The 24,481-nt window shown below is 38.0% G+C and overlaps 2 protein-coding genes across 3 annotated transcripts; one reads left to right on the top strand and one right to left on the bottom strand.

Annotated features, from left to right (window-relative positions):
- Positions 1-15,901: 15,901 nt before the first annotated feature.
- LOC149957627 (uncharacterized) lies at positions 15,902-17,642 on the bottom strand. The gene is made up of 4 exons (XM_090167113.1): positions 17,259-17,642; positions 16,684-16,997; positions 16,417-16,598; positions 15,902-16,359 (listed from the first exon to the last, which is right to left on the bottom strand). The coding sequence occupies exons 1-4, from the start codon at positions 17,640-17,642 to the stop codon at positions 15,902-15,904; spliced, it is 1,338 nt and encodes a 445-aa protein (XP_090023239.1).
- Positions 17,643-19,932: 2,290 nt separating this feature from the next.
- LOC149957626 (SEC14-like protein 2) lies at positions 19,933-24,387 on the top strand. 2 transcript variants are annotated; one of them, XM_090165652.1, is made up of 11 exons: positions 19,933-20,306; positions 21,209-21,278; positions 21,407-21,450; positions 21,515-21,577; positions 22,664-22,852; positions 22,939-23,017; positions 23,084-23,164; positions 23,382-23,468; positions 23,527-23,636; positions 23,816-24,128; positions 24,206-24,387. In XM_090165652.1, exons 1-11 carry the CDS (start codon positions 20,190-20,192, stop codon positions 24,307-24,309), a joined length of 1,257 nt encoding a protein of 418 aa, XP_090021778.1. In that variant the 5' UTR covers positions 19,933-20,189; the 3' UTR covers positions 24,310-24,387. The 2 variants fall into 2 exon arrangements, with proteins under 2 accessions (XP_090021778.1, XP_090021779.1); XM_090165653.1 differs by lacking the exon at positions 23,084-23,164 and having other exon boundaries at positions 19,943-20,306.
- Positions 24,388-24,481: the final 94 nt, after the last annotated feature.

Genomic DNA, 24,481 nt, shown 5'->3' with positions numbered 1-24,481 from the left:
TGCGCGATACCAATAAGTGTCGCTAACTGCGGGATCCCAAAACATGTCGCTAAGTAAAGGGGGAACCAAAAACCCCCGCTAAGTGCGGGATACCAATAAGTGTCGCTAACTGCGGGATCCCAAAACATGTCGCTAAGTACGGGGGAACCAAAAACCCCCGCTAAGTGCGGGATACCAATAAGTGTCGCTAACTGCGGGATCCCAAAACATGTCGCTAAGTACGAGGGAACCAAAAACCCCCGCTAAGTGTGGGATACCAATAAGTGTCGCTAACTGCGGGATCCCAAAACATGTCGCTAAGTATGGGGGGAACCACAAAACCCACGCTTAGTGCGCGATACCAATAAGTGTCGCTAACTGCGGGATCCCAAAACATGTCGCTAAGTACGGGAGAACCAAAAACCCCCGCTAAGTGCGCGATACCAATAAGTGTCGCTAACTGCGGGATCCCAAAACATGTCGCTAAGTAAGGGGGGAACCAAAAACCTCCGCTAAGTGCGGGATACCAATAAGTGTCGCTAACTGCGGGATCCCAAAACATGTCGCTAAGTAAGGGGGGAACCACAAAACCCACGCTTAGTGCGCGATACCAATAAGTGTCGCTAACTGCGGGATCCCAAAACATGTCGCTAAGTACGGGGGAACCAAAAACCCCCGCTAAGTGCGGGATACCAATAAGTGTCGCTAACTGCGGGATCCCAAAACATGTCGCTAAGTATGGGGGGAACCACAAAACCCACGCTTAGTGCGCGATACCAATAAGTGTCGCTAACTGCGGGATCCCAAAACATGTCGCTAAGTACGGGGGACCAAAAACCCCCGCTTAGTTCGGGATCCCAAAAACATGTCGCTAAGTAAGGGGGGAACCAAAAACCCCCGCTAAGTGCGGGATACCAATAAGTGTCGCTAACTGCGGGATCCCAAAACATGTCGCTAAGTAAGGGGGGAACCAAAAACCCCCGCTAAGTGCGGGATACCAATAAGTGTCGCTAACTGCGGGATCCCAAAACATGTCGCTAAGTAAGGGGGGAACCAAAAACCCCCGCTAAGTGCGGGATACCAATAAGTGTCGCTAACTGCGGGATCCCAAAACATGTCGCTAAGTATGGGGGGAACCACAAAACCCACGCTTAGTGCGCGATACCAATAAGTGTCGCTAACTGCGGGATCCCAAAACATGTCGCTAAGTAAAGGGGGAACCAAAAACCCCCGCTAAGTGCGGGATACCAATAAGTGTCGCTAACTGCGGGATCCCAAAACATGTCGCTAAGTACGGGGGAACCAAAAACCCCCGCTAAGTGCGGGATACCAATAAGTGTCGCTAACTGCGGGATCCCAAAACATGTCGCTAAGTACGAGGGAACCAAAAACCCCCGCTAAGTGCGGGATACCAATAAGTGTCGCTAACTGCGGGATCCCAAAAAATGTCGCTAAGTATGGGGGGAACCACAAAACCCACGCTTAGTGCGCGATACCAATAAGTGTCGCTAACTGCGGGATCCCAAAACATGTCGCTAAGTAAAGGGGGAACCAAAAACCCCCGCTAAGTGCGGGATACCAATAAGTGTCGCTAACTGCGGGATCCCAAAACATGTCGCTAAGTACGGGGGAACCAAAAACCCACGCTTAGTGCGCGATACCAATAAGTGTCGCTAACTGCGGGATCCCAAAACATGTCGCTAAGTACGGGGGAACCAAAAACCCCCGCTAAGTGCGGGATACCAATAAGTGTCGCTAACTGCGGGATCCCAAAACATGTCGCTAAGTACGGGGGAACCAAAAACCCCCGCTAAGTGCGGGATACCAATAAGTGTCGCAAACTGCGGGATCCCAAAACATGTCGCTAAGTACGGGGGAACCAAAAACCCCCGCTAAGTGCGGGATACCAATAAGTGTCGCTAACTGCGGGATCCCAAAACATGTCGCTAAGTACGGGGGAACCAAAAACCCCCGCTAAGTGCGGGATACCAATAAGTGTCGCTAACTGCGGGATCCCAAAACATGTCGCTAAGTACGGGGGAACCAAAAACCCCCGCTAAGTGCGGGATACCAATAAGTGTCGCAAACTGCGGGATCCCAAAACATGTTGCTAAGTACGGGGGAACCAAAAACCCCCGCTAAGTGCGGGATACCAATAAGTGTCGCTAACTGCGGGATCCCAAAACATGTCGCTAAGTACGGGGGAACCAAAAACCCCCGCTAAGTGCGGGATACCAATAAGTGTCGCTAACTGCGGGATCCCAAAACATGTCGCTAAGTACGGGGGAACCAAAAACCCCCGCTAAGTGCGGGATACCAATAAGTGTCGCTAACTGCGGGATCCCAAAACATGTCGCTAAGTACGGGGGAACGACAAAACCCACGCTTAGTGCGCGATACCAATAAGTGTCGCTAACTGCGGGATCCCAAAACATGTCGCTAAGTACGGGGGAACCAAAAACCCCCGCTAAGTGCGGGATACCAATAAGTGTCGCAAACTGCGGGATCCCAAAACATGTCGCTAAGTACGGGGGAACCAAAAACCCCCGCTAAGTGCGGGATACCAATAAGTGTCGCTAACTGCGGGATCCCAAAACATGTCGCTAAGTATGGGGGGAACCACAAAACCCACGCTTAGTGCGCGATACCAATAAGTGTCGCTTACTGCGGGATCCCAAAACATGTCGCTAAGTACGGGGGAACCAAAAACCCCCGCTAAGTGCGGGATACCAATAAGTGTCGCTAACTGCGGGATCCCAAAACATGTCGCTAAGTACGGGGGGAACCACAAAACCCACGCTTAGTGCGCGATACCAATAAGTGTCGCTAACTGCGGGATCCCAAAACATGTCGCTAAGTACGGGGGAACCAAAAACCCCCGCTAAGTGCGGGATACCAATAAGTGTCGCTAACTGCGGGATCCCAAAACATGTCGCTAAGTATGGGGGGAACGACAAAACCCACGCTTAGTGCGCGATACCAATAAGTGTCGCTAACTGCGGGATCCCAAAACATGTCGCTAAGTACGGGGGAACCAAAAACCCCCGCTAAGTGCGGGATACCAATAAGTGTCGCTAACTGCGGGATCCCAAAACATGTCGCTAAGTATGGGGGGAACGACAAAACCCACGCTTAGTGCGCGATACCAATAAGTGTCGCTAACTGCGGGATCCCAAAACATGTCGCTAAGTACGGGGGAACCAAAAACCCCCGCTAAGTGCGGGATACCAATAAGTGTCGCAAACTGCGGGATCCCAAAACATGTCGCTAAGTACGGGGGAACCAAAAACCCCCGCTAAGTGCGGGATACCAATAAGTGTCGCTAACTGCGGGATCCCAAAACATGTCGCTAAGTATGGGGGGAACCACAAAACCCACGCTTAGTGCGCGATACCAATAAGTGTCGCTAACTGCGGGATCCCAAAACATGTCGCTAAGTACGAGGGAACCAAAAACCCCCGCTAAGTGTGGGATACCAATAAGTGTCGCTAACTGCGGGATCCCAAAACATGTCGCTAAGTATGGGGGGAACCACAAAACCCACGCTTAGTGCGCGATACCAATAAGTGTCGCTAACTGCGGGATCCCAAAACATGTCGCTAAGTACGGGAGAACCAAAAACCCCCGCTAAGTGCGCGATACCAATAAGTGTCGCTAACTGCGGGATCCCAAAACATGTCGCTAAGTAAGGGGGGAACCAAAAACCTCCGCTAAGTGCGGGATACCAATAAGTGTCGCTAACTGCGGGATCCCAAAACATGTCGCTAAGTAAGGGGGGAACCACAAAACCCACGCTTAGTGCGCGATACCAATAAGTGTCGCTAACTGCGGGATCCCAAAACATGTCGCTAAGTACGGGGGAACCAAAAACCCCCGCTAAGTGCGGGATACCAATAAGTGTCGCTAACTGCGGGATCCCAAAACATGTCGCTAAGTATGGGGGGAACCAAAAACCCCCGCTAAGTGCGGGATACCAATAAGTGTCGCAAACTGCGGGATCCCAAAACATGTCGCTAAGTACGGGGGAACCAAAAACCCCCGCTAAGTGCGGGATACCAATAAGTGTCGCTAACTGCGGGATCCCAAAACATGTCGCTAAGTATGGGGGGAACCACAAAACCCACGCTTAGTGCGCGATACCAATAAGTGTCGCTAACTGCGGGATCCCAAAACATGTCGCTAAGTACGGGGGAACCAAAAACCCCCGCTAAGTGCGGGATACCAATAAGTGTCGCTAACTGCGGGATCCCAAAACATGTCACTAAGTATGGGGGGAACGACAAAACCCACGCTTAGTGCGCGATACCAATAAGTGTCGCTAACTGCGGGATCCCAAAACATGTCGCTAAGTACGGGGGAACCAAAAACCCCCGCTAAGTGCGGGATACCACTAAGTGCCGCTGAGTGCGGTGCTCTAGGCGGCGGCTTTGTCGCCATGCCCTGGCGCCGACCTTACTTCCCCTACGTCATATCGTCAACTACTTCGTGGTCTTCCTTTATTATAGGATAGTAGCGGAAAGATGGAGAAACACTGAACTCAGCGGTAGTCACCATACTTTCCGTATTAATAGTACCGACAGATTTATACGAAATACTAATTAAATTATATTCATCACGGCAAACGACGATGTCCGTCATGTTAAGAGTAGGTGTTTCTTTTAAAGTCTGACCAGGGGCGGATTGGGCCGGTGGGCTGGTGAGCGTTATCTCACGGGGCCTCGACCAAAATTACCCTTTAGTTCGACTGGAGACTGCTTGAAAAGTGATTTTTGGGGGGCCGCAAGCCTACGAAAAAGGCGCCTGTCCGCCCCTGAGTCTGACTCTTGCGCTTCAAACGTTAATAATGCTCAGTGTTTCCTCGGGGGAAGGTTACTAGGCTGAGGGTGGTTTTTACCAGACAAACGTGTGTGTGTGATGTCCATTGGCAAGCTCTTAACGCCCGGGAGGTAGACATTCCCCCAGAGAGATGCCTGAAAGAAACCCAGATAATGCTTATTCAAACTAAATACATAATTACGTTCGTTTTTACTCTCTGTACCTGGTATATCTTTTTATCGATGTAATAAAATATAACTACCAAAACAAGAAAGATACAGATAAGGAACGTCGCAGATATAGCCCCTCAAATAAGATAGATACCAAAGGGCAATAATTTAGATACATAAGATACATTCTTTGCAAACAGATACGGGGAAAAAGGTATGTGTAAGAGATTTTTATTTATTTGTGTTCGCCTGAAAAAAGTAAGTATCTTTTACCCACAATTGTATCTTTTACCTAAAAACGTAGCTAGATCCGTATCTAGATATCGTGTATCTAGATATCGCTGAACACTGCTCAAAAGGTCTATTATATAAGTGGTTAAAGTTTAAACGAAATCGAAAATGGTACCGTGGGAGCCACCGGGTGATTTGACCCAGTTATATATTTGGTCTAATAAAGCTATTATGTCCATTTGCTTGATCTTCTTCTTTAGTTGAAATTTTAGTTTTGGCAGCGTATTTACATTTTTTGGTAGTAAGTGTAAAGTTAAATAATTTTGGACCTATATAATTAATTTGTTTTTTCCCGAGTTGTTTCTTTTTTCGTGGAATTTGTAGATTTTAATTAGATACAGAACAGGTGTTATAAATATATTTAAGTAGGTTTAAAATTGTAAAAAGGTTCGGTTTATAATATTCTAAAATTATCTGTTTTACAAATAATTCACTAACCGAGAGTACACTAAAATCGATATATGCATCTTTCGTCAGTTGATAATAATGTCGTTTTAAACAAGTCCTGACTATTTTGGTTTGAGTTCTTGTAATGTTATCTAGTAAGGTTTTGGAGCAAAATCCCCAACCCGTCAAACCATATGTTAGAAGTGATTGGACTAGTGCGTAATAAACTTTACGTAAATTTGAGACATTCAAAAAGTTGCGTAGTAAACTAAATTTATACAGTAAATATCTGAAATTCTTAAGCAGAGATTGTACCTGGTTTTTCCATTTCATACGCTGGTCAAACCAAACTCCAAATACTTAACAGTTTCAACTTTAGTTATATTTTCGCAGTTACAGTCATCAACTAAGTAATTCGTTTTGTTACAGGTATTATCATGAATTTTTAGATTAATATGGAGTGGCTGACCAGAATTTATAGCGGAAAATGTAATATAAATAGTTTTTTTGTATTTAAACTTAAGAAGTTTTATCTAACAATTGTTTAGCACTTTTTAGTCCAATGTTCGCTAAATTGTTTCGGCAATATTCATTGATTCTAAATTTTTAATGAACTTTTCGGCTTCGGAGACGACATTTTCCGGAATATTAGAGCTGCTTGCACACTGCTCTACATTCTACTTCTTCCGCTGGATATTATTCGAAAAATACTTCGATGTATTTTCCAATAGCCCGTAATTCCACCATTTCGATGTCAAGTTCACTCGGCAAAAATACCCAGTATTTAGCATTTACCGCTATTTCTAGTTGTTTTATTCGACGATAAAGTCCCAAATCTAGAGAAACTATACGCTTTGTTTCGGGGCCACCTAGAAGACGGTTGGTTTTCTCTGGAATGTCTAATACAGTCCGTTGAACAGTTCTTTCAGTAGGAGAATATCCAAGTAGTGGTAGAACAGCGATGCTTTTTGACTTTTTGGGCAGAGTACGTTGACCATCAGAAGTGTCCTCTTGTAAGTATAAGTTGTCAAAAGTGAATTATATTGTTCTTCCTGATCCAAAATTGGCTGGAACATAGATACCACCGTTTTCGTTCCTTCTAAAATGGAAATTTTATCATTGAAAATAACATGGGAATCTGACCAATTTTAAGGGTACCTGTAAAAAAATTTAAATTTTTGAAAATGCTTAAAATAGAAAATATAAATAAAAAAAGAATTTACCCAGTGCCGGATTAAGCCCTATGGCTATCATAATCTTGGGGCCCCTGTCGGCCACTCTCACCTTATTTCTAATCCTTTTTGATTTTCTATAGGGACAATTTTAATAAAAACATGAACAATTATTAAAGAAATTAATCCAATTGACCAATTAACATACTTTAATATTAAAGAAAAATATTAAACTTTAATAAACAGTATTTCTAAATTCTAGTAAATAGAAAATGCAGTAATTTTTACAAAACATCACTATTTCAGATATTAACTTTTCTTAAATTTTTTCGTAGTAAAATCTTTCAGGATATCTTTGCAGTCTACCTTTTGTAAGACGTCGTATTCAGTTGCCATAATGGCAAGTGAGTTAAGTCGTTCTTGCGTCATTGAAGATCGATGACAATTTTTCAGAAGTTTTAGCTTTGAAAAGGTTTGTTCACCAGTAGCGTTTGTGATCATGAGACACCTATAAATTCTTAACGCTGTCATAACATTTGGGAAAGTGGATTTTATCATACTTTGAGAAATGAGTTTGTATGATCATGATGCTAGTATATTTTCGTCAGCTTTGAAATCATCTAATTGAGATACAAAATACTTAAAATGAACCATTTCTTCTGCGAACTCCAACTCGATATCCTCAGGATAAGTATCTCTAAATCTTTGAGCAGCTTCTTTAACTATGGTATCTGTCTTCGTAGGGAACCCAATGAGGAACCCAAATAAAGAATAAACTTCTTTATATGATTGGATACGACGAGTAAGCTGTGTACATAACTTATCCAATATAGGTAGGTAGGTTTCAATCCTGAACTTTTCTCTTCCTCGAAGTACAACCTCCTCCACGTCACCATCCTCGTGATGTCTTTTTCTTGTGCGCGTACGCTTACTTTCATCAGTGTATTTTACATCGATCAACTCATTTACCTTCCTCTCGTATTCATCAAACATTTCTCTTCGTGATGTTAAAAAATCGACCAATGATTTCAGAAGATCAATGGCCGTTTGAAGTTCTATTGTTTACATTTGTAGGGATTTGCTGACCCCGTTTATTCGGTCTAGGATTACAGCCCAGAAGATTGCCATTAAGGCATTTTCCTTCTTTGACAGGTCATTTAACAGACATTTGGCCTCGTGAATTGTGTCTGTCTTCTCATTTTCGTCTTCAGAAATGACACGCAAAGCTTTCTGAAAGGTGGTGTATCCTTTAGATAAAGCCTTGGTTGCATCGGCCCTTGGACACCACCTTGTGTCAGTGGATCTTTCTAAAACTAGTGCAGTGCCTTGCTGACGTTCGCCATCTTTGTCCTCAAGATATTCGAGCATAACGCCCAACGGTGGGTGGATGCCGAAAAGAAGTTGAACATTGCTTGTACAAGCCCGTAGAATGAGATTGCGCCAACACAGCTTTCTACAGCACATACACCAATCAAATTAATCGAGTGAGCCGCGCACGGAATGTAGTGTGCGAGTTTATTTACCTTGGCAATATGCGCTTGAAGACCATTGTAGCACCCTGACATATTTGCTGCATTGTCGTAAGACTGCCCCCTCAAGTTTTTAATGTCTATGCCGCATTTGTGTAAGAAAGCTAAAACAGTTTCGGCAAGCGCTTTTCCAGTGTGGCTGGCTATGGGGATAAATGTGAGAAATCGTTCTACCACTTCACCATCTGACAATCCAACATATCTAAGAACAACAGTCAGTTGGTCAATGTGTGATACGTCAGGTGTCGAATCAACACTAAGAGAAAAGTACTTAGATTCTTGGATATCGTTAACAATGATTTTCAGAACCTTATTCCCCATTATTTCGATAAGTTCTTCGCAAATTGTGGATGACAAATAAGAGGGTTTTCCTCGCCCTTGATTACCATATTTGGCTAAATGAGAACTTAAAAAGGGATCGTACTCAGCTATTAACTCTAAAATACCCGAGTAGTTGCCGTTATGTTGAGAACCCAGGAGTTCTGTATCACCGCGAAATGCTAATCCACGTGATGAAAGGAATTTGATAACTGACACTACTCTTTGTAGAATTTTGATCCAGTACTCTTGTTCCTTGTTGAACTGAATTTCCAAAGAGCTGTCTATTCGACCGTGTTCGCGTCGTCTAGTTATCAATGTCTGTACACATATACGATGCATTGCACTGTCCTCGTGCATTTTCATTCGCTGCGAGGCGTTTTTCTAATCAGAAAACCCATCTGAAAATTGAGTTTGGCCTATTTGTGTTCCAACAAAGAGAACGCATGGGAAACAGTACACATTTCCTGTGAACGGAGAGTACATGAGCCATTCTCTTTTGATATTTTCACCACTCACATGTTTTCGAAATATCATGGAACGAGAAAAATTTCTTTTTTTGGTTTTCACACTGCCTGCTTGAAGCCGAAAAATCACTATCAAAGTTTTGACATTCCATAGGGTCTCTATTAGACCAAAAATTACGCACTTCATCGGTAATGTTTCGCCACAAACCAATGTCACTTTGATGCTCTGCTCGGATTGTCCCCAGTCTATCTCTATTTTGATGTGACTGAACTTCCAATACAGTTGAAGCTGCACCCACTAAGTGGATAGTATCAACAACTTTAGAAAGCTGTTCAGGAATTTGGTCTATAGTCATCACGTTGCTGGCAGTGGCAGAAGTATTCGAAGAGGCCTCGGAACGATAATTTGATCCTCTGTTGACTTACACGTAAAGCCAAGTTCAAGCAGACTGTGCGTCTTGTTTATTTCATCATTAAGCTTTTTTGATTTATCAAGCTGTTTTCTTCGTTTTCCTGCACCACTTTGGTACCTCTTTTTTTCGGGTGCTGACATTTTGGGTATATGAAGAGCTTAAAACTATTTCTAACCTGGTTTCAACTCTGAGACAAATTCAATAGTGGATACTTCATACGGTAAATTAACGTAGCAATTATAATTTTTTAACGTTAAAAATTATTGTGTTAGTATACAAAATTTTAAACCTAAACTGAAACTTTTTCTTGACTACGTGCGAGAAAATACCGTTGATAGTTCGAGAGAGTTAGGCTTCTGTACAAAGGTCTTTGTTTTTTCAACACCAATTTTTTTAATACTTAATGGCTATAATATTGATCAGTTATCGGAACTTGTCGCGGGGCCCCTAAAAGGCGCGGGGCCCATAGGCTGTAGCCTACCTAGCCTATTGGGTAATCCGGCACTGGGTTTACCCTTTAAATTGGTCAGATTCCCATATTATATTCAATAGGAAAATTTCCATTTTGTGTTGTCAAAAACATTTTTAGTTGCCATGGCAAAACGGTTGCCCATTAAATAAGTTCCCTTTAGGGTTTTTCAAGTTACATGAAGGTCTACCAAACCCCTGAGTTTGAACAAAATCGGTGTGTTACACCTCGGGTTGTCTCCTTGTAAGTGCAACAAACGAAAGAAAAAATCATCAATACGTATTTCGCAACTGTAGTGGGTTTCGATAATGTAAAGGTTGTCTAGGTTATCAACTATTAATACACAAGTTGCTTGGCTTACAGAGCTAAGGAGTCGACATAATCGATGTGCAAAATTGCAGCTTTCACAATGCTAAAGTAATTACAAATTTAGAACTAACGCATTCCTGTCACTAGGAAACTAAATATGTATTCACTAATTACCCCCGATAAAAGTAAAATTACTAATTACCTCTACTATTAATTACATCACTGATTACCTTCAATATAAGTGACATCATTTATTACCTCCGCTAGAAGTTTAAACACTAATTACTTCTTATATATGTTACATCATATGTAAGATAATTACCATAAGTTAATGATACCTCTAACAATTTAAGTAGACAAATAAGCCCTTTCAAGGTGGCATCTTTGTCCAGAAAATGTGATGTCAAAATCTTGTCTCTCCGATTCCCGCGAAAATGAAAGTTTTGAAAAATATCTCTGACCCAGCGCCGCTGTGCGGTCGAGAATGAAACTATATTGGACTGAGAGAAATAAACCAATAGCAAAAAAACGTTCTTTTGCCTCTGCGGGGGGAACGAATTTTCTAAGGGAATACCGAAATTTATCTCTTTTGGTGAATTTCAAGCTAGCCTTGCACCAAACGAGATTAAAGAAACGTCAGCTTCGGCAGTTCCAAGTTAAGGCTACTTTGATTCGCAGTATGGAGAGACATAGGACAATTTGGACAAGCATATCCGCCATAGGCAGCATAGCCATTTGTCTACTTAGAGGTATCATTAACTTATGTAATTACTCATAAGTATGCCTCTGTATAACATTTCCATTGAAAAAAATTCAATGAGACCTTGTTTCACTCGGAACATACATTAAGCGAACCCAAAAATGCAAAAATGCTTATAATCTTTGCGCTATAAAGGTTACCAAGGAAACAAAATCTAGTGATCGCAAGACACGAGCTAAACTTGACATGGGCAAAGCCAGAAACGCGCGAGGAATTCTCACTATCTTCCGTTTCCAATCAGTAAAGTTGATGACGCGTATTTCGTCACGAAATTGTAAGTGACGTAATTTACGTCATATCCCGTAAACAAGGTTTCATTAACGAAAATACTTTTATGGTATACTTATGAGTGATTATGTTACATATGGTTACATCAATAATTACCTTCAATATAAGTAGCATCACTAATTACCCCCAATAAGAGTAACATCAATAATTACTTTAAATCTAAGTGACATCACTTATTACTTCTAATATAAGTAGCATCATAAATTACCTTCAATATACGTAACAACACTAATTACCCCCAATATAAGTAAAATCACTACATAAGAATTCCGGAGCAGGTAATTCACTACTACTTGAGAATATCGCAATTTCGAAATAGCACAACTGTTAGCATATTGCGTTTAAGTGACAACAGATTGACTTAATCTAACTAGTTCTTCCAACCGATGTTACGTCTTTTCCCTGTAAGAAAAGTCTCGAGCCGTAGGAGAATGAATCAAGGGCTGGTTAAAATAATAACATTACATTTTATTTTACTTTATAAGTAGCGTTTACATAAATTGATGATGGTTAAATGACAATTAATGATCATAAATATTTAATTTTATAACCATGGTGGAAGTTCTATACTAAATTTACAAAATTATTGCACGACGGATACTTCATGGTTCAATATTTTATTAAAATTAAAGGTTTACGCTAGCTTTCGGGTCGAAACCCCTCTTCAGGCGTTCTGTTTACAATGATTCTAAAATCTAAATTCAATTTACATTTCTCTTATCAGTGTATATTTTTTAATTTTTAATTTTAATTTTTAATTTTTAAACATTTAATTTTTTAAAATTTAGTATCTTTTAAAAAAAAATTTTAAAATTTTTTTTATTTTAAAACACCCCAATTGTTTATACTAATTTTTCCTTTATCTAAATTTAATTGTCCTAGGTTTTTTATAGCTATTGCTTCTTTAAATTGTCTTTTATAATATTGTGGTTCTTTAGTTATAATTTCCACTTCGTCAAACTTTATGTCGTGTCCTTTTGTTTTCCAAACATGGTTCGCAATTCCGTTGTGTTGTTCTCCTAATTTTATACATTTTTTATGGTCTTTTATTCTTACTGCTAATTTTCGTTTCGTTTCGCCTATGTATGACTTATTACAATCACATGATATTTTGTAGACAACACCGGTTTCATTGTTTTTATCAATTTTAGGTCTATTTTTAATTAAGGTGGAAGCTAGAGTTTCCGACCTTTTGCTTTTTAAGTTAATGTTAATATTTTTTAATTGTCTATTTGTTTTTTCAGTTATGCCTTTTTTATATGGTAGACTTAAATTATTCACAATTTTTTCATTTTTACATTCTAAAATTTCACGTTTTACAATATGCGAATTAAAAATGTCATTAATCAAATTTTTAGGATAGTTACATTTTTGTAATTGGTTAGAAAATATTTCTTTATCTTTTAATGGTTCATCTGAAATGGTTTCTATCTTATGTTTTAAACTTTTTAGGATGCCTAGTTTTATATTATTTGGGTGTGCTGAGTAATAATTTAAATAATTTTCGGCGTGAGTCGGTTTTTGGAAAATAGACAAGACAAATTTATCATTTTTTCTTTTGATTTTTATGTCTAAAAAAGGAATTTCTTGATTAACTTCAATTTCGTTCGTGAATTGTATATTTTTATCAATGGAATTTGCGATGTCTGTGAATGTTACAATTTTTAAGGTATTATTTTTTAAGGTGAGAATATCATCCATAAACCTATACCAGAAATATAGTTCATTTTTAAGACTCGGGTGATCTATAATTTTGGTTTCTATTTTTTCCATATATAAATTTGCGATGAAACCAGATAGGGGGTTACCCATTGCTAGACCTTCTTTCTGTTTAAAAATTGGTTATTGAACTGAAAGAATGTATTTTTTAAGCATATCTCACTCAGCTTTATGATTGTATCGATTTTTAGATTTGTTCTATTATTTAAAGATTTGTCTAATTCTAATTCTAATTTTAAAATTTTTAACGCGTTATCAACAGGTACTTTTGTGTATAAACTAATTACATCTAAGCTACATAAATCCATATTTTCATTTACATTACATTCTTTCAGTTTTGTCACCAAATCGTAGGAATTTTTTAAATTATGGCCATTATATCCAATCAGAGGTTTTATAGTATTTACTAACATTTTTGCAGTCGCGTAAGTTACTGAGTTTCTAGATGATACTATCAGTCTCATTGGTCGATTTTCTTTGTGTAATTTAATTAAAGCATATGTATTAAACCCCATATGTATATGCTTTAATTAAATTACACAAAGAAAATCGACCAATGAGACTGATAGTATCATCTAGAAACTCAGTAACTTATGCGACTGCAAAAATGTTAGTAAATACTATAAAACCTCTGATTGGATATAATGGCCATAATTTAAAAAATTCCTACGATTTGGTGACAAAACTGAAAGAATGTAATGTAAATGAAAATATGGATTTATGTAGCTTAGATGTAATTAGTTTATACACAAAAGTAATAATAATCAGCTAGGCTAATACCTGTTGATAACGCGTTAAAAATTTTAAAATTAGAATTAGAATTAGACAAATCTTTAAATAATAGAACAAATCTAAAAATCGATACAATCATAAAGCTGAGTGAGATATGCTTAAAAAATACATTCTTTCAGTTCAATAACCAATTTTATAAACAGAAAGAAGGTCTAGCAATGGGTAACCCCCTATCTGGTTTCATCGCAAATTTATATATGGAAAAAATAGAAACCAAAATTATAGATCACCCGAGTCTTAAAAATGAACTATATTTCTGGTATAGGTTTATGGATGATATTCTCACCTTAAAAAATAATACCTTAAAAATTGTAACATTAACAGACATCGCAAATTCCATTGATAAAAATATACAATTCACGAACGAAATTGAAGTTAATCAAGAAATTCCTTTTTTAGACATAAAAATCAAAAGAAAAAATGATAAATTTGTCTTGTCTATTTTCCAAAAACCGACTCACGCCGAAAATTATTTAAATTATTACTCAGCACACCCAAATAATATAAAATTAGGCATCCTAAAAAGTTTAAAACATAAGATAGAAACCATTTCAGATGAACCATTAAAAGATAAAGAAATATTTTCTAACCAATTACAAAAATGTAATTATCCTAAAAATTTGATTAATGACATTTTTAATTCGCATATTGTAAAACGTGAAATTTTAGAACGTAAAAATGAAAAAATTGCGAATAATTTAAGTCTACCATATAAAAAAGGCATAACTGAAAAAACAAATAGACAATTAAAAAATATTAACATTAACTTAAAAAGCAAAAGGTCGGAAACTCTAGCTTCCACCTTAATTAAAAATAGACCTAAAATTGATAAAAACAATGAAACCGGTGTTGTCTACAAAATATCATGTGATTGTAATATGTCATACATAGGCGAAACGAAACGAAAATTAGCAGTAAGAATAAAAGACCATAAAAAATGTATAAAATTAGGAGAACAACACAACGGAATTGCGAACCATGTTTGGAAAACAAAAGGACACGACATAAAGTTTGACGAAGTGGAAATTATAACTAAAGAACCACAATATTATAAAAGACAATTTAAAGAAGCAATAGCTATAAAAAACCTAGGACAATTAAATTTAGATAAAGGAAAAATTAGTATAAACAATTGGGGTGTTTTAAAATAAAAAAATTTTTAAAACATTTTTTTAAAAGATACTAAATTTTAAAAAATTAAATGTTTAAAAATTAAAAATTAAAATTTAAAATAAAAAAATATACACTGATAAGAGAAATGTAAATTGAATTTAGATTTTAGAATCATTGTAAACAGAACGCCTGAAGAGGGGTTTCGACCCGAAAGCTAGCGTAAACCTTTAATTTTAATAAAATATTGAACCATGAAGTATCCGTCGTGCAATAATTTTGTAAATTTAGTATAGACAATTAATGATGATTTACATTTCAAATACTTCTATATACAAGCTTAAAAAATAATTAACCTTTAAATGGACTAATATTTACTTTTTATGTTCGTTCTTTTAAGCTGATAATGATAATTTTTCTTTTTTATTGGTGAAACAACCTTTTCTTTTAATTTCTTTATTTAGTTTACTTAAATCACAACATTATCCGCCCGATGAAAAGGCGAAATTTTCATCCATCGTTGATTTCCAGATCTTCGAATTCTTAGGAAGTGGCTGGTTTTCTTTCAGTCTCTGCATTTCTTCCGGGAATGACTGCTCTTGTACTTGACGTATCCACAGTTTTCATGCGTTGTCGACTTCGGAGGCGTTTAATGAGCCATTGGTTTTGGTTGATTCGGTTGTTGCATTATTGGCGAAGCGCAGCACCGAGGCGGTCACTAAGTGCTCGTGTCGCAGAACTGTACTTCTCCAGGTCAATGCTTGGGTGTATCTCTTCCATGCAACTGGACATCTGAATAGTACGTCTCTCTTCGTCTACTTCTTTAGAATTGTGTTGCGATTTTTCCACAGGACATGGTCAGGACGATTTATCTTGTCGCAACCATGGTGGCCCTTTCCACCAAATCTTATTTTTACACCCTCTGGACGGCAGATCGGCAGGATTCGTCTTTCCGGCACAATGACGCCGTGACAATGGTTCTGTTAAGGTGTGAATTTCGGTTAGCTACAAAGGGCTTCCATTCTTTTGACAAACGTTGAATCCATTGAATGACGATAGATGAATCGGACCAATAATGATATGTGGTGATATCTCCTTCAAATACGTCCAATGGGTAGTTCAACAATCGGGAACCAATCAAGGCGGCCATCAATTCGCGACGAGGTATCTTTAACTCTTTAATTGGGGTGACTCTGGTCTTAGACGAAAGAAAACTGACTCCAATTTTGTCAGTTGTCGTCCCGTATCTCAAGTACGTGACAGCTCCATTGGCCTGCTTGCTAGCGTTGCAAAATAAATGGATTTCTTGAGAGCGAATCTCTTCATCTGCTCCTTCGTAGTACCATTGAGGAATCGAAACGTTCTGAAAATCTGGGAGTTCAAGGCACCATTGATTTCATTACTTTTCAAGATCTGGTGTCAGCTCACTATCCCAGCCAATTCCTTGAATCCATAACTTTTGAAAAAAAGAATTTTCACTCGTATCAGGAACGGTGATAGAAATCCGATAGGTTCGAAGAATCGTTATGCTGCTTGTAAAACACTTCTTTTTCTGTTTCGTTTCGTTGTCAGAAATTCCAGTAAAGATGACACGTTGAAAGTTAGAACATCTGGTTTTGAATTCCACGAAATTAAGAGGACTTTTAGAGGTAATGGAGAATTTTCCGATGATAACGCTAGTGATTTTTTTCATGCGTGCCATGACCTTGCCAACATCGAGAAAGTTCTTTGGAATTTGAGACCCTTTTTCGTAGATTCATTCCGGCTCCAGCGAGAATGCTCTTGGATTGATGGTATAACATCTTAGCTTCTTCGACGTTCGACCTTCCTGTTACCAAATCGTCCACGTAAATACTTTTCATGAGCTCTTGGCATGTTTCTGGATATTGATCATTAAATTTTTCGAAATGAAATTTTAGTGTGGCGGCCAACAGGAAAGGACTGGAGCTCACACCAAACAGGACTCTTGTCATACGCAAGTGAATGAACTTGTCTTTTTTCGGCAATGACTTTATCCAAAGGAACCTTGTAAATTTTCGATATCATCAAGAAAGCTTTATCGATATCGGCCATCATAGCGATCTTGCTTCGTCGGAAACGTATCAATATGGCCACTAGATCTGGATTTAGGTTCGGTCCGGGCCTGAGTAGAGAATTTAGTGACAGAAATTCCCTCTCGTGAGCCGCCGCATCGTAGATAATACGAAACTTGGTGGTCTCTTTGTCTTCTCGAATAACAGGAAAGTGTATCCTGAGTCTGACGAATTTACCGTTTTTTGTGGAATCTCTTCTATGATCCCTTGCTCCAAGTTTTCTCCAAAAGTATCGTGGTTTCTGAAGTATAGTTGAGGATCACGCTGGAATTTATTTAGTAGAACTTGCATGCGTCTATGAGCCAATGCGAAGTTGCTTCCTAGTTGCTCGTTTTTATCTTGTCTCCGTGGTAATTGAACTTCGTACCGGTTATTTTGAAACTGGATAGTAGAATAATGTCTGGTGATGATTTCTTCGTCGATTCTAGAGATAGATGTTTCTTCTTTGATCCCCAAGGACTCGAGCTCCCAAAAGGCCTTAAGTTCTTTAGTTGTTTCTTCTTCAACTTCAGTTGTAGCACCCATGACAACCACGGCTTGAGCGAAGACATTTGACGTCATAGGAGCCAGTCCTTCGACTGCCCATTCAAGTCTGCTCTCCAATGCGATGAAGGATTCATTCAGTCTTCAAATTTATCCAGTGACTATGGACCAATAACAATTTGCGGCTCCCTTTGTACTGGTTGGCCCTTAATTTCTGCGGTCTGCTAATTGGATTCCTCTGTTCGCCATTATTTCTCGGATACTTTCGTCGGGCATACTGATGACGGTTCCCAGTATATTTGCACTCTCAAAGACCGTCATCTCGCAGCAGCTACTCGGATCACTCAGGTTTCGTAAGGTGACCTTGACCTGAATAGCAACGTAAAGGTAGCCTTACTCGTAAACGAAATCATCATTTCTATTGCTTATTTCTTCTAGTTCTTTTCTCGTGGTTTATTTCAGTTTCTTCTTCTTCCGTAGCCTTCTGTTTCTTTGGTCTTCCCATATTCTTTGCTACTGCAGGCCTAAATATTTGTATCTGGGTTTCAATTCAGGGACTTGGCAAAATGAAAACTACTAAATCGATTGTAAACGATGTTGCAACAAATCATTTAGAATTTCCCAGCAATTTACTTCCCTAAAGTCGTTAACTATGTTTGAGATTTCTATGTAGTTGCTTCTCCTTATGTATAACTTACAAAATACCTCTACATGTTATGGTCAAAAAAGCACACAAAGAAGGCTGTAGTGTCGCGCGCTAAAACGTCATTTCAAAATCCGTCAATTTAACCCTCCCCTTTCGCACGGGGAAACGGGAAATTGCCGTCCGACAAAAATATGTTCGCTGATAATTTCGGTTCATGTATTTCTGCTAATAAAGATAGTTAATATTGATATTATAATTTAATTTGTCTAATCAAAAATATGAATGCGGCCATTCTTTAAATCTTGGCCTCAGCAAAAGTGTCTGTATGGTTAATACTTGGTGAAAATGTTTTCGCCATTTACATCGAACAATTCGTTTTGAAAAACGCGTTGGCCAACAAAGTTTTGCGGAAACACATGGACATATATTATGTGAATGTCCCAAAACAAGAAGTAAATTGTATATTTTTCGGTGGTTTATCCGGAAATCGCGCCATGTACCTACGACGGTACTTGCATGAATACTTATCTCGTAAGTGATATAATTAAAAACTAATATTCTTGGATAAATAAAAAAATTTACCAGTAACGGCGCTGTAGATTTTTTACACGTTGGCTTAAACTTTCGTGGCATCTATAGTCATTTACAATTTTTAAAATAATCAGTTTTAAGATTAATTTTAACCCAATGCTAATCAAATTACCTTAAAATGCTAAGCCGCGTTCACAAAGACGTTAAAAATGGTAAATAGCTGAAGTTGAAAGCGTAAGGTAGAAGACAAATTTAGAAATCGGTGGTTCACAAACCCGCCGGGCGTCGAAAGGGGAGAGAAAACTTCTCAAGACGAGAGGGAAATCGGGAGTCAACCCGTATCTACTTCAATTTGATATTTCGACCTTCGGCTGAAAATAACGTGCCTGTTTTGGCCAATAGAAAAGCGGTTATGACGTCGTGTCGGTCATGTTGGGTGGCGGAGTGGTTAGCACTTTCGCTTCGCAGCAAGAGGAGCCGGGTTCGATCCCAGCTTGTGGCACTGGGTGAAAACTCGGAACAACTCCTTCTGCGTAGAGTTTGCAAGTTCTCTACCCACTGGTTTAAGGGGTTTTCCCCCGAGATCTTCGGTTTCCCCTTCCATAAAAACTTGTTGAGGTTAACGGTAATAGTTAGTGTAGGGAGCTGTTGGCTCGTACGCGTGGCATGCAGGGCTTGCCACCACCCTCCTACGCATTATAACCCGGCCACCTGAATTAAAGGCTTCAAAAGTCGCTCGATGACTTAGGCCTAAGGTGGTGCCTTGGGTATTAGCCTAGCTGATTATTATTATTATTATTATTATGTGATACACAAACACCGGTTTTCTCGAGAGAGAGAGAGTGGAGTCCGACGGCCGAGGGAACGAAAGACTTTGTTTACCTCGTGATTTCGGTGCGCTAGTGCGAAAGCGGAATGCCTTCCCCTTTTACTTTAGAATTTCCTCAACAAAACGTCTTTGTGAACGCGGCTTAACACTTTACATTACTTTCATTGGTGTAAAATACTTTTTAATAAAAGGTGGCCTCCTTTGATATTTATTCAGCCTACCTATAACGCCGTTACCGAGTTTATCCTCTTTATCGTCTCTTAGAAAAAAGGATACGTTATTATAAACGTAATACAACGGTACAGTAGTGAAATCGCAAATTTCCACAATGATAATAAAATGCGTGTGCATTGATAACCTCTTTTGGATATAAGGGCCATCCATATACGCGTTAGTGTTATAAATAAAAGTAACTACACTGGCGATACATTGTTTTGATGAATAAAAGAAATCAGCTAATTTAATGAAGAGATATTTCCAAGGTTGCTGACGAATAAATCGCTTATCATCAGTTCGAGAAGCAGTTCATTTTAGGGGCTGATTGACTTCGCATCGTATTTTATTTAGCGGACGACCCAGAGCTATTCACGTATTGATTAAAGTTAAAAATTGGGAGAACATGGATATGATCGAAGATTCCGATACCTGGAATGCCGAAACTTCGACTTCTGTGCTCGAAATGCAACAGAAACTAATGGATGGATTGAAACAAAAACATAAAGATAAAATCGAGCAGGTGAGATATGTAGTAGAATTATTATCGTACAAAAATAGGGATAGTCCTTTTATGTTAAGAGCATAGTCCCGTTAGATAAATTCTTACCGTAAAATATGTCATTATTTTTTTAATTAAGTTGACAAACATTATATAATTTGAAAAACTAAGCTTTAATTTTTTATCGGACTTCATTTGATTAAAGGAAAAGTCCAGGTTGGGTAAAACTTGGGTCTATTTGAAAGATCATGTTTAAATATACTCAAAAATATCAGTCGTAAAATTGTATCTTTTTTTAAATGACGAGAAATTAATTTTTAAACGAGCGAAATTTTCCCCTCCAAGCGAGCTGCCATTTTCTTTCGCCTTCCCTCCGCAGACCCGCAGACCGCACGGGGAGCAAGTGCGTGCAGGGAACAGAGCGTTGTTATAGCGTGAACAGCGCGGGAATAAAGTCCTAAAACGTCACCGCGAAACAAAATGGCAGATCGCTTGGCGGGTAAATTTGGCTCGTTTAAAAATTAATTTATCTTCATAAAAAAAATATAATTTTATGACTGATATTTTTGAGTTTATTTAAACATGATCTTTCAAATAAATCCAAATCTTACCCAACCTGAACTTTTCCTTTAAGTATACACCGAAAACCATTTGAAGTTAAACTTTTTAGTAATTTAAAATTAATGCGTTATAATTTTAATTTAAAACATCATATTTGTAGCGCAGAAGATGACCTAAGTAGGTCGAAACTATATTGCTTTCATTATTTTCAATATTGTGCATAATAAATACTGTTGTTCTTTAAAATTTAAAATAGTTAATTTATGCTCAAGAAATCGCGTATAAGCGGATATAATTGTTTTTGGTATATTTAAGCAGTTTAACTGTTTCCCTGAATAATTTCTGCTTGATTTTGGTTTCAGTTACGAGTTGCACTACAAGACGTCATTGGACCTCGCCACAATGATTTCTTTCTCTACAAATGGCTCAAAGGTAAATTTCATATTTTTTTACCAACGTTAACTAAATCATTTAAATTTAATGTGAAACCTTGTCTAACATTTGCTGTTCTCGAATTTATTTCATTATCACGAAGGGCCTATTATTTATTTTCACAATAGGGAGAAAATTTGATTTAACGGAAACAGAGAAAATGATCAGAGCGGTAAGAAAACCAATATCAAAAATTAAAGTAACAATAAAATAAAAAAATACGTTTTATCATATAGAATCTGCAATGGAGGGAACAAATGCAAATGGACCGTATCAATGAAGTATTCCAGCCGTCAGAAGTAAATATTACACATATTGAGCAAAGGCAACGTCGCTGTAGAAATAGACATCGTTTCAGTTGCGCAAAAATTAACGTAGTTGCAATTTCATAAAAATAGGCGTAGTTCCAATTGCATAGAAATAGACTTAATTCCAATTTCATAGAAAAAGATGTAAATAAATTTGCAAATGATAACGAATTGAGAAAGTGAACCTTATCTTCAAATAACGTTATTTATTATCAAATCTTGGTGTGCAAATTTTATTTATATAACAACTTTTGCTGTAGAACTTACAAGGAGACGACCCGAGGTGTTACACACCGATTTTGTTCAAACTCGGGGGAGTGGTAGACCTTCATGTAACTTGAAAAATCCTAAAAGGAATTTATTCAACGGACAACGGTTTTACTATGGCAACGAAAAATGTTCTGACAACATAAAATGGCAATTTTCCCATTGAAAATAACATGGGATTTGGACTGATTGCAAGGGTCCCTATCCCCCTGTGAAAGATTTAAAAAATTTAAAAGTTTTAAATACCAAAATTATTAAAAAAAAATTAAAATTAATGAAAAAAATCAAAATTGATCACATTTTGAGCAATTTGAACCAAATGGGTGAAAATGAACCGATATGGCTTAAATAGGAAAAATTTAAATTTTATGTTGTCAAAAACATTTTTAGTTGCCATGGCAAAACCGTTACCCAGTGAATAAATTCCCTTTAGGATTTTTCAAGTTACATGGAAGGTCTACCAATCCCCCGAGTTTGAACGAAATCGCTGTGTAACACCTCGGGTCGTCTCCTTCTTAGTTTTAGGGGTGCAGAAGAAAGTGTGGGGTTTTCGTAAGATTAAAAACGTCCTGTAAGTGTAAATACTGAAAACTAAAAACTTTTTAAGAGTAAAAATTTGGTTCGACAATATTGGTAGGTGTATAAACGAAGTAAGTATGAATAAGATATGGACTTTTCCTACACTATACAGATTTCTAATCGCATTTGTAACCAAGTTCTAAAAGAATTGTTGCTAATCCTAACTTGGGTAGCAACCAGTAAAGTAAACCCTACTTCAAACAATTAAACTTTTATGAAAAACTTTAACAGGTTCTAAGAAAATATTTACCATTCGGCCACAGTGGTCAGGACAAAGAAGGACACCCACTCTTTATTCTAACATTGGGCAGATTGGACAACAGGGGCATAGTGTATGCGGCTAAAATATCCGATATTATCAAATATTACGTATGCGTTTTCGAATACATGGAAAGGCAATTTAACATTCAATCTAAAAAGGTCTGCAATGAACCCACAAAAATCAACAGAATTGAGATACAAAGATTTCATAAGAAGTTGTCGAATACATTTTTCTTGCGCAACAGCTTGGGAAAGTAATACACACGTACACGTTAATTGCTGATTTTGAAGGTTTCAAGATTCAAGACTACCTCTGGAAACCATGTAAAAAACGTTTTCAGTCATAATTTATTGCCAGAACCTTGAATTTTTAATATAATTCTTTGATAGCTTTTGAAATTACTACGTCCTTTTTGAAACATTTTGATGCCAACTGTCCTGATTGCCTTCATAAAGTTTTCTTTGTAAATGGTAAAGTTCTTCGATGAGATTTACTTTGCGTGTCATTTGCATGTTATACTTGCTAATTTGAGAAGCTTAGATTTCTAGTCACACGACTGTGTTCGTAAAATGCAGAGACTTTCTAGGCAATTAAGGGCATCCCACGGAGCTAATAAGAGCTTCCGTTCAAGACAGCTCTGGAACCTCAATATTTCATTTTCTAATAAACACTTGGGATTTCTTTCAGCACCAAAGGTGTTTTCAATCTTCTGGACTATGATCAAACCATTTTTTAGCGAAGCAAATCGAAACAAAATTAAAATATACGGAAAAGGTTGTTACGAAAGCTGGTGACTTCGAAATGTGTCACAAACCAATCTTCTAATACTTAGGATCTTGGAAAGAGACGGTGTTAGAGACCATAGACGCTGATCAACTTCCTGAGCACTGGGGTGGCACAAAAGTTGACGAAGTTGACGGAAACCCTTATTGCTCATCTAAGGTACTAATATTTTTGCTTATAAAAGTGCTCGGAATTTTCAATATTTACAACTTTAGCCCGAAACATTATACTTCGTATTTGAAAAATATCAGACCAAAATTATTTGAATTTCTAATTAGCAATTTTGAAAGATGAAAATATTACTTGAATTACTTTGGCATTATTATTTTTTTTTTTAGATTGTAATGGGAGGACCGATTCCGAAATCGTACTATTTAGGATTTTATCGACAGGAATCTCTGGAAAATCTTACAGTTGAAACGATTATTCTCGAACCGAAAAAATCATTATCTTTGACATTTGAAGTGGATATACCAAGGTCAACTATGAACTGGACCTTTGGCACTGACGAGCACGATATAGCATTTGGAGTCAACTTCAAACTAAAAAACGACGATAAGGAACCGGAAACGGAAATACTACCTCTTGAAAGACGAGAATGTCAGTTCGTTCCGGAAGAAGGAAATTTACTCTGCGATCGCGCGGGAACATGTGAGTAATACTTTAAGCTTTCGATTGGTATCTCAGCCATCTTATGTTCAAAATTTACAACCAATTTTTTTCTTCAGATGTGGTCGTATTCGACAATAGTTACAGTTGGTACAAAAGCAAAAAAGTGTATTACGATATCCAAATTACTAAACCTACGGAGGAACAGGATATAGAAAAATAAAATACTCAATTTTTATTAAAGGGGTAATGTTAGAAATTAGTGTTGCTGCGATCGTCGTAAGCTTTATATTTAAAGATTGTTGAACTTCATTAATCTATATATTATTAAAGGTAATGATTGGTTTTATTAACTGTGTATTACTGTTTTGTATCATTCCACTATATGTAAGTGT

Source organism: Leiobunum rupestre, chromosome 2 (genome assembly GCF_980474605.1).
Source record: "Leiobunum rupestre chromosome 2, qqLeiRupe1.1.hap1, whole genome shotgun sequence".
Lineage (NCBI taxonomy): Eukaryota > Metazoa > Arthropoda > Arachnida > Opiliones > Sclerosomatidae > Leiobunum > Leiobunum rupestre.
The sequence above is the reverse complement of the archived record's forward strand: the minus strand, read 5'-3'. Positions and strand labels throughout refer to the sequence as shown.